This window comes from Bufo gargarizans, chromosome 6 (assembly GCF_014858855.1).
Source record: "Bufo gargarizans isolate SCDJY-AF-19 chromosome 6, ASM1485885v1, whole genome shotgun sequence".
NCBI classification, from domain to species: Eukaryota; Metazoa; Chordata; class Amphibia; order Anura; family Bufonidae; genus Bufo; species Bufo gargarizans.
Genome location: NC_058085.1, coordinates 24,389,993 through 24,400,945, shown reverse-complemented (window position 1 = coordinate 24,400,945; position 10,953 = coordinate 24,389,993). Strand labels below are relative to the sequence as shown.

The window sequence follows — 10,953 nt, the reverse complement described above, 5'->3', positions numbered from 1 at the left end:
ATGGACCGAAAGAACTTTAGCTTACCGGCTTCACAGCCCTGGGGCGGCCAGCAAGGGCAACAGGTGCACAAACAATGTAATGTTATATACCCACAATGTAATGTTAGGGATGGAATATAAGGGCTACTCTCCCTGCATTGCAAACTGGTTGGAATAAGGAAGCAATCAGATTGGATTTATACAGGAGACCTGCAGATATTTGGGTCAGATAACTCCTGCTGTCCGGGGGCGCTTTTGGTCATCATTCTAATTACTGATCTTTTCAGGTCATATAAAACCTCCCACACGACTTCTCCATCCATCTGATGACTTCTACAATATTTCTTTCACAGCATGTGAATCCGGGTGAAGATCGGAACAATATTAATCCTACAGAGACATATGTGAGGGGTGATGAGCAGAGTACAGAGGACATTCCTAAAGATAACCGCCCAGGTGAGTAGTGACCACTAAGCAGAGAGGTCCAAAAATATTGGGACATGGACACAATTCAAATTTTTTTGGGCTCTATACACCACCACAATGGATTTGAAATGAAAAGAACATGATGTGCTTTACCTGCAGACTGTCAGCTTTAATTTGAGAGTATTTACATCCAAATCAGGTCAACGGTGCAGGAATTACAACAGTTTGCATATGTGCCTCCCACTTGTTAAGGGAGCAAAAGAAATGGGACAATTGGCTTCTCAGCTGTTCCATGGCCAGGTGTGTGTTATTCCCTCATTATCCCAATTACAGTGAGCAGATAAAAGGTCCAGAGTTAATTTCAAGTGTGCTATTTGCATTTGGAATCTGTTGCTGTTAACTCTCAAGATGAGATCCAAAGAGCTGTCACTATCAGTGAAGCAAGCCATCATTAGGCTGACAAAACAATACAAACCCATCAGAGAGATAGCAAAAACATTAGGCGTGGCCAGAACAACTGTTTGAAACATTCTTAAAAAGAAGGAACACATCGGTGAGCCCAGCAACAAGAATTATTTCCCTGGTAAAGAAAACACCCTTCAGAACAGTTGGCCAGATCAAGAACACTCTTCAGGAGGTAGGTGTATGTGTGTCAAAGTCAACAATCAAGAGAAGACTTCACCAGAGTGAATACAGAGGGTTCACCACAAGATGTAAACCATTGGTGAGCCTCAAAAACAGGAAGGCCAGATTAGAGTTTGCCAAACGACATCTAAAAAAGCCTTCACAGTTCTGGAACAACATTCCATGGACAGATGAGACCAAGATCAACTTGTACCAGAGTGATGGGAAGAGAAGAGTATGGAGAAGGAAAGGAACTGTTCATGATCCTAAGCATACCACCTCATCAGTGAAGCATGGTGGTGGTAGTGTCATGGCGTGGGCATGTATGGCTGCCAATGGAACTGGTTCTCTTGTATTTATTGATGATGTGACTGCTGACAAAAGCAGCAGGATGAATTCTGAAGTGTTTCAGGCAATATTATCTGCTCATATTCAGCCAAATGCTTCAGAACTCATTGGACGGCGCTTTACAGTTCAGATGGACAATGACCCAAAGCATACTGCAAAAGCAACCAAAGAGTTTTTTAAGAGAAAGAAGTGGAATGTTATGCAATGGCCAAGTCAATCCCCGGACCTGAATCAGATTGAGCTGCACTTCACTTGCTGAAGACAAAACTGAAGGGAAAATGCCCCAAGAACAAGCAGGAACTGAAGACAGTTGCAGTAGAGGCCTGGCAGAGCATCACCAGGGATGAAACCCAGCGTCTGGTGATGTCTATGTGTTCCAGACTTCAGGCTGTAATTGACTGCAAAAGATTTGCAACCAAGTATTAAAAAGTGAAAGTTTGATTTATGATTATTATTATTATGTCCCATTACCTTTGGTCCCTTAACAAGTGGGAGGCACATATGCAAACTGTTGTAATTCCTGCACCGTTCACCTGATTTGGATGTAAATACCCTCAAATTAAAGCTGACAGTCTGCAGGTAAAGCACATCTTGTTTGTTTCATTTCAAATCCATTGTGGTGGTGTATAGAGCCCAAAATGTTAGAATTGTGTCCATGTCCCAATATTTATGGACCTGACTGTATATTGTGCAATGTGGGAATAATGATATTATTATTATTGATGAGTATATATGAAAGTATAAAGGAACAAACATAAATCTCACATACGGAGAGACTTGTACACAATAACAATTACTAATAATAAAGTTACTCCCAAGACCATTTGGTAACTAAACCACAAATTGCTATCCCTCTACAGTACAGTGTAGTTACTATACAGAGGTCTTCTCATGTCTCTCCAGTTTCTGTCTTTGCTCTGGCCCCTCCAGGTTTCCTCTTCTGTTGCACTTTTCTTTTATCTTCTCTCTTCTGCCGCTTCTCTTCTTCCTTCCTTCCTTGCTTAACAGCCAGTCCTAGCATTGTCTAGAATATGGCTTGGTGTAGTGCCATGATCTGTAGTGATAGAATTTTCATTATCATTGTATGGTGTTTATATATGAATCGCAGGCACTGAATATTAATCCATGAAAAAAAGGAAGATTTTATGGAGCGTGCCATCCAGATTGTTTACTTGAGAGTGACAGGACTGTGCTTCCTACTGTCCATTCTACTCTCCTCCCTCCGAGTCCAGCTGCTGTATCTGTCATCCATTATAGCCCAGGTCTCATTCCCCGGCCTGCACTCCCCCCAGCAGCAGGTGTGATACAGTGATGTCATTGTACCTGCTGGGCTGAAAGGGAGAGCGCACAGACCAGAGATAATCCCCCGGCCTGTGCGCTCTCCTCAGCTCAGCAGGAGAGATGACGTCATCACATCACGTCTGCCACTGGAAGAGCATGATGTGCTCGGTATTACTTTATTAACTTTATTCACAGTATAATCAGTATAAGGAGCTTCACTACTGTAAGGGGCACTATGGGACAGTACTACTGTAGAAGGGGGCACAAAGGGGGCATAATTAATGTTTAGAGACATCAAGGGGGCATTCTCCTGAGGGCACTAAACGGGAATTCTACAGTGAAAGGGACTCTTAGGGGAGATAACTATGGTGTGAGGATGTCATGGAACCATGAACCAGACGTACAACAAGAGATAAGTGGAAATAAGAAGGCTTTATTGAAAATCAAGCTGTAAGCAAAAGTCCAACGGATGGCTAAACCGAAGCAGGGTCTTGCATAGCCAGAGGTCAGGAACCAGAAGGGTAGTCAGACGAAGCCTGGATCAGGAACCAGCAGGGTAGTCAGACGAAGCCAGGATCAGGAACCAGCGGGGTAGTCAGACGAGGCCAGGATCAGGAACCAGAAGCAGCAGCAGTCTTAGAAGCATGTGAACACAGGAGGACCAAGCAAGGAACTGAAGCCACAGACCTCCTATATATATGAGCTAGGCATCCAGCTCCTCCCAGTGGGAAGGAGAAGCCGCAGGGTGGGAGGCTACAAGAAACCCAGAAACCAAGATGGCCGCCAGCACATGTCAAACGAAGGAGAACGGCAAGAAGGTAAGACCATGACAGTACCTCCCCCTCAAGGGCCCCTCCTCCGCGGAGTAAGGAACGGTTTCTGAGGGAAGCGTGCGTGGAAGGCTCGGAGCAAAGCAGGAGCATGGACATCTGCGGAGGGAACCCAGGAACGCTCCTCTGGACCATAACCACGCCAATGGACCAAAAACTGCAACCGACCGCGGACCAGGCGTGAGTCCAGGATATTGCTCACCTCATACTCCTCACGATTGCCCACTTGGACCGGACGAGGCCGAGGAACCGAGGAAGTGAAACGATTACACACCAATGGCTTCAACAGGGAGACATGAAACACGTTGGAGATCCGCATGCCAGGAGGATGCGCAAGGGCATAGGCTACCGGGTTTACCCTGCGAAGCACTCGGAAGGGACCAACAAAGCGAGGCGCCAGCTTGGGAGTGGGCACTCGAAGATTGAGGTTGCGGGTGGACAACCATACACGGTCTCTGACCTGGTAGGAAGGAGCGGGCGCTCGTCTGCGATCAGCCTGGAGTCTCTGGCGCTGCGCAGAGACCTCAAGGGACCTCTGGATCTGTACCCAAGAAGCACGTAGGACGGAAAGGTGATCCTCCACAGCCGGAATATCCTGGGGAGAGAATACCTCCGGTAACACGGCAGGTTGGAACCCATAATTGGCCATGAAGGGAGACGTCCCAGAGGAAGAGTTCACCGCCGTGTTCCTGGCAAACTCAGCCCAAGGCAGGAGGTCAACCCAATTGTCTTGGTGATCGGAGACATAGCAACGAAGGAATTGCTCCAAGGCCTGATTGGATCGTTCTGCGGCCCCATTGGACTGAGGGTGGTAGGCCGAGGAGAAAGAGAGATGAATCCCCAACTGGGAACAAAAGGCGCGCCAGAACCTGGACACAAACTGACTCCCCCGATCCGACACAATCTCCTTGGGCAAACCGTGCAACCGGAAGACCTCCCTGGCGAAAATCGTGGCCAACTCTTGTGCAGAGGGTAACTTCTTGAGAGGAACACAGTGGCACATTTTGGAAAACCGATCCACAATCATGAGAATGACCGTATGGCCTCGGGATGCAGGGAGGTCCACAATGAAATCCATCCCCAGGTGTGACCATGGGCGCTCCCCGGTGGCTATGGGTTGCAAAAGGCCCAACGGAAGGTGCCGAGGGGACTTACTCTGGGCACAAACGGAGCATGCCGCTACATATGCGGCGATGTCGGAACGTAGAGAAGGCCACCAGAACAGACGTGAAACAGCCCAGGACAGCTGATTCTTTCCAGGATGCCCCGCGGCCTTGGAGTTATGGTAGGTTCGCAACAACCGAGTGCGCAACTCCTCAGGCACAAAACATCTGCCGTTGGGTCTCCCAGAGGGAGCACCAGATTGAGCCGCCAAAATCTGCTCACCCAGGGGAGAGGTCAGGCTGGTGCGAATGGCGGCCAGGATCTGATTCGGAGGTATGACCGAAGTCGGAATCGACTCCTCCCCGGACAGCTCGGAGTACTGCCGTGATAAGGCATCCGCTCTGATGTTCTTGGAACCGGGTAGGTAGGAGACCACGTAATTAAAACGTGACAAGAACAGAGCCCATCTGGCCTGACGTGGTGTCAATCTCTTGGCCTCAGAAAGGTAGGTCAGATTCTTGTGGTCCGTCAGGATGAGAACCGGAACCACCGAACCCTCGAGCAAGTGCCTCCATTCTTTAAGGGCCTGCACGATGGCCAATAACTCCCTGTCACCAATCTGATAGTTGCACTCCGCGGAAGACAGTTTCCGGGAGTAAAACCCACAAGGAAGCAGAGGACCCTCTGGTGTTCTACGCTGAGGCAGAAGGGCGCCTACTCCCGTCTCAGACGCGTCCACCTCGAGGACAAAGGGCAACCCAGGGTTGGGATGCGACAGAATCGGAGCCGACACAAAGGCGGACTTTAGAGCCTCAAAAGCTCGGATGGCCTCGAGCGGCCAGACCTGGAAATTACTGCCCTTCCTGGTCAGATCCGTGAGAGGCTTGGGTAGCATAGAAAAGTCCCTGATGAACTTCCGATAATAATTGGCGAAGCCCAAAAAGCGCTGCAGGGCACGGAGACCACTGGGCTGGGGCCACTGTAAGACAGCCGAAACCTTCTCAGGATCCATGGAGAACCCCTCATCGGAAATGATGTAACCTAAGAAGGTTACCTGGGATCGGTGAAATTCGCATTTCTCAAGCTTACCGAACAGCTTGTTCTCTCGTAACCGTTGCAACACTCGTCTTACATCCATAATGTGGGCCTCCATGGATTCAGAATATACCAAGATGTCATCCAAATAGACCACCACACACTGCTGCAACAGGTCACGGAAAACATCGTTGATGAATTCCTGGAAGACTGCGGGCGCATTGCACAACCCAAAGGGCATAACCAAGGATTCATAATGACCGGTCCTGGTGTTAAACGCGGTCTTCCACTCATCGCCCGCCTTGATCCTTACCAGGTTATATGCCGCCCTCAGGTCGAGTTTGGTAAGGACCGTGGCCCCTTTGAGGCGATCGAACAGCTCGGAAATCAAGGGTATCGGGTAAGCGTTCTTGATCGTGATGCGATTGAGACCCCTGTAATCTATGCAAGGCCTCAACTCACCGCCCTTCTTTTTCACAAAGAAAAATCCAGCCCCTGCCGGGGACGAGGATTTGCGAATGTGTCCGCGTGAAAGCGCCTCCCTCACGTACTCCTCCATGGCCTCATTCTCCGCTACCGACAGTGGATAGACTTTGCCACGAGGAGGAACGGCACCAGATTGTAACTCTATGGCACAATCGTATGGGCGGTGCGGAGGTAGGGCAACCGCGCGCACCTTATCGAATACATCCCGGTACTCTTCGTATTCAGGAGGCAACAGAGAGTCCGAGGAAGTACACAGCAACTTGACAGGCCCATGGATGCAACTAGCCCCACACTGCGGTGACCACGAGAGGATCTCGGCCGATCTCCAATCGAAAGTCGGATTATGCTTCTGGAGCCAGGGGTACCCCAAGACCACCGAGTAGTGTGGAGACGAAATAACCTGGAGACAGACCGACTCTCTGTGAACGGCACCAATGGCTATCCCCACTGGAAGGGTCTCATGAGTCACGTGTGGCGGCAGAAGGGGTCTGCCGTCTATCGCCTCAAGAGCCAGTGGGGAACCTCGAGGCTGCAGAGGAATGGAATTGGCGGCAGCGAACACACTATCAATGAACAAACCACCAGCACCAGAGTCCACCAACGCCTGGGTCATCACCGAGCCCCCGACCCAGGAGAGGACAACAGTGATCAGTGGTTTGTCAACACGGGAAACCGGGGACGAGGAGACTCCACCCAAGATCTGCCCCCGACAGGATCTCAGGTGCGAGCGTTTCCCGGACGGTTCGGACATGCCAACCGAAAATGCCCACCGAGACCACAGTACATGCATCGGCCCTCGCGTCTCCGGAGTACCCTCTCCCCCTCGGACAGGCGAGCAAACCCCAGCTGCATGGGTTCACCCCCAGACAAGTCATCCCCAGGAGGCGTGGGAGGAGAGGGAGGCATGGGTGGGACAGCAAACGTAGGCGCCAATCTGTTAGAAGACCTCCGCAGGCTCTCCTTAAAGGAAGGTCTCTCCCTGAGTCTGGTGTCAATCAAAATCAGGAAAGAAATAAGAGACTCGAGCTCCACTGGTAGGTCCTTAGCTGCAACCTCATCCTTCAAGGCATCCGAGAGACCATGAGAGAAAGCAGCGACCAGAGCCTCATTATTCCAGCCCACCTCTGCTGCCAGGGTACGAAACTCAATGGCGTATTCAGCTACGGATCGTGAACCCTGTCTGATGGACATAAGGAGCTTCGCAGCAGAGGCAGCACGAGCCGGCACATCGAATACCTTCCGAAGAGAAGCAACAAAACCGGAAAACTCGGCAACCATCGGATTGTTGTTCTCCCATAAAGGGCTGGCCCAGGCCAAGGCCTTGTCCGAGAGCAGCGAGATCAAGAAGCCCACCTTTGATCTCTCAGTAGGAAAGGCATGTGGCAGCAACTCGAAATAAATGCCCACCTGGTTAAGGAAACCTCGGCACTGAGTTGGCTCTCCCCCAAAGCGCTGTGGAAGGGGGGCAGAACCGGTCATACCCCGAGACACCGCAGGCGCAGCAACAGGTGTCGGGGTAGACTCTGGCGCAACAACCGGAGCGGCAGTAGGAGCGGGCCCAGGAGTGACAACCGACCCATCGGCAACGGAAGCGAAATGAGCCGTGCGTTCAAGCAGGGTTTGCAACGCCACAGCGAACCAACCCAACAGGTGATCCTGCTGATCAAGTCTGGCAACCAGCGTAGGTAGCGAGGATGGCCCTGTACCGTCAGAATTCATGGCTTGGCCCTAATGTCATGGAACCATGAACCAGACGTACAACAAGAGATAAGTGGAAATAGAAGGCTTTATTGAAAGTCAAGCTGTAAGCAAAGTCCAAACGGATGGCTAAACCGAAGCAGGGTCTTGCGAAGCCAGAGGTCAGGAACCGGAAGGGTAGTCAGACGAAGCCTGGATCAGGAACCAGCAGGGTAGTCAGACGAAGCCAGGATCAGGAACCAGCGGGGTAGTCAGACGAAGCCAGGATCAGGAACCAGAAGGGTAGTCAGACGAGGCCAGGATCAGGAACCAGCGGGGTAGTCAGACGAAGCCAGGATCAGGAACCAGAAGCAGCAGCAGTCTTAGAAGCATGTGAACACAGGAGGACCAAGCAGGGAACTGAAGCCACAGACCTCCTATATATATGAGCTAGGCATCCAGCTCCTCCCAGTGGGAAGGAGAAGCCGCAGGGTGGGAGGCTACAAGAAACCCAGAAACCAAGATGGCCGCCAGCACATGTCAAACGAAGGAGAACAGCAAGAGGGTAAGACCATGACACAGCAGCAGTCTTAGAAGCATGTGAACACAGGAGGACCAAGCAAGGAACTGAAGCCACAGACCTCCTATATATATGAGCTAGGCATCCAGCTCCTCCCAGTGGGAAGGAGAAGCCGCAGGGTGGGAGGCTACAAGAAACCCAGAAACCAAGATGGCCGCCAGCACATGTCAAACGAAGGAGAACGGCAAGAAGGTAAGACCATGACAGAGGAACTAAGGGGGCATTCAGCGCCTCTTGTCCAGCGCTAGGAAATGTTATTTATTTATATGTATTTAAAATGACTGGGTGGAGGTTGCAGGGAAGTTGCTCAAGGTCGGGCCAACCTGGTCTAGTTATGCCCCTCGGTCTACTATTAGATCGTGATTTCTTTTGGCTACCGCTGTTTTAGTCAATTCATTCTTGTATTTTGTGCCATACCTTTCTGTGGATTTTTTTTTATACTGAAATGTAATAAAATTTCAATACAATATTTTGGTATATTATTCATCAATAATAAAATGTCTTTTGTTCTTGGCAGATGACTGTACCAGGAACTTAGGGAAACATCTGGTATCTTCAGATTTTGAAGTAGATGACCGTGGTATCATACAAGATATATATGAAGAGCATGCCAATATCCAAGTTATACCCTCATCCAATCACAGGAAAAATGTATTATTTGATCCTTTTAAACAGGTCCGATCTTCTGATTTATCACAGACTGTAACACAGAATAAAAGTCACAGAAAGGGTGCTAAACATCAAACAGCTCACGTAAAAGGGAAGCCATATTCTTGTTCACAATGTGGGAAATGTTTTAAGTATAAACAAGCTCTTGTTATACATCAGAGAAATCACACAGGGGATAAGCCATTTTTATGTTCAGAATGTGGGAAATGTTTTAAGGACAAAGCGTCTCTTGTTGTACATCAGAGAAATCACACAGGAGAGAAGCCATATTCATGCTCAGAATGTGAGAAATGTTTTAAGTGTACACAAGCTCTTGTTGTACATCAGAGAGTTCACACCAGGGATAAGCCATTTTCATGTTCAGAATGTGGGAAATGTTTTAAGTGTAAACAAGCTCTTGTTGTACATCAGAGAACTCACACAGGGGAGAAGCCATTTTCATGTTCAGAATGTGGTGAATGTTTTAAGGAGAATTCAGCTCTTGTTACACATAAGAGAAAGCACACAGGGGAGAAGCCATATCCATGTTCAGAATGTGGGAAATGTTTTAATAAGAAATCAGTTCTTGATAGACATCAGAGAAATCACACAGGGGAGAAGTCATTTTCATGTTCAGAATGTGGGAAATGTTTTAATGAGAAATCAGATCTTAATAGGCATCAGAGAATTCACACAGGAGGTAAGCCATTTTCATGTTCAGAATGTGGGAAATGTTTTAATCAGAAATCAGATCTTGTTATACATCAGAGAAATCACACAGGGGAGAAGCCATTTTCATGTTCAGAATGTGGAAAATGTTTTCACTACAAATCAGCTCTTGATTGCCATAAGAGTATTCACACAGGAGAGAAGCCATTTTCATGTTCAGAATGTGGGAAATGTTTTAACTACAAATCAGCTCTTTATTACCATAAGAGAAATCACACAGGAGAGAAGCCATTTTCATGTTCAGAATGTGGGAAATGTTTTCAGCAGAAATCAGCTCTTGTTGTACATCAGAGAAATCACACAGGGGAGAAGCCGTATTCATGCTCAGAATGTGGGGAATGTTTTAAGTATAAACAAGCTCTTGTTGTACATCAGATAAATCATTCAGGGGAGAAGCCATATCCATGTTCAGAATGTGGTAAATGTTTTAAGAAAAAATCATCTCTAGTTAGACATCAAAATATTCACATATAAAAGAAGCCATCTTCATCTTAGCCCTTTAGTGACCACCAATACATGTTTTTTTTATGGTGGTCACTGTCTTTATTCCGCCAGATACTCCTTTTTACAGGGATATAAAACAGAACCTTGCTTTGAGTTACCAGAGGTAGCTGAGGGCTTGGAGTGATGATTGGGACCACTGTGAGATCTCCCCAAACACGTATTGTCTCCTGTATTAAATTAATACCAGTCATCCAAGGACAGATCCAGTTAAAAGTGAAAGTTTATACTGTATATATATCCCTTCTAAACAAAAATGTTTGGTGAGATGAAATAAAAAAATCCATACAGGGCCTGATATAAAAAGATAACTACTGTATTTTTCGCCCTATAATACGCACAGGCCCATAAGATGCACCTAGGTTTTAGAGGGGGACAATAAGAAAAAATATTTTTCATATATCCTTACGTACTATATGTATGTACTATGTTACCTCAGGTCAGACCAACAATCAGACCCCCAATGTTAATCAGACCTCAGCTGACAGCCCCAATAAGACCTCAGCTCAGACCCCAATGTGAATGATCCCCAATCAGACCTCAGATAAGAGCCCCATGCCTCATATCTGTCCCCATATGCCTCATATGCCTCTCACCAGCCCCCAATAGCGCCTCTATCAGCCCCCAGTAGCCTCTGACCTGCCCCCAGTAGTGCCTTATATGGAATAAAAAAAAAACACTTGCCTCTCCTGCTCCTGGCCGCCG

At 48.2% G+C, this 10,953-nt stretch overlaps 1 protein-coding gene across 1 annotated transcript; it reads left to right on the top strand.

Moving 5' to 3' along the window:
- Window positions 1-10,647, top strand: LOC122941900 (gastrula zinc finger protein XlCGF26.1-like). The gene is made up of 3 exons (XM_044299397.1): window positions 1-76; window positions 385-435; window positions 8,888-10,647. Exons 1-3 carry the CDS (start codon window positions 1-3, stop codon window positions 10,219-10,221), a joined length of 1,461 nt encoding a protein of 486 aa, XP_044155332.1. The 3' UTR covers window positions 10,222-10,647.
- Window positions 10,648-10,953: the final 306 nt, after the last annotated feature.

Excerpts from the sequence above, each read along its gene's own strand:
- LOC122941900 (XM_044299397.1), top strand. The coding sequence starts at position 1 with ATGGACCGAAAGAACTTTAGCTTACCGGCTTCACAGCCCTGGGGCGGC. Across the intron at positions 77-384 it reads GCAACAGGTGCACAAACAAT|TGAGGGGTGATGAGCAGAGT; the intron begins GTAATGTTATAT and ends CAGAGACATATG. Across the intron at positions 436-8,887 it reads TCCTAAAGATAACCGCCCAG|ATGACTGTACCAGGAACTTA; the intron begins GTGAGTAGTGAC and ends TGTTCTTGGCAG.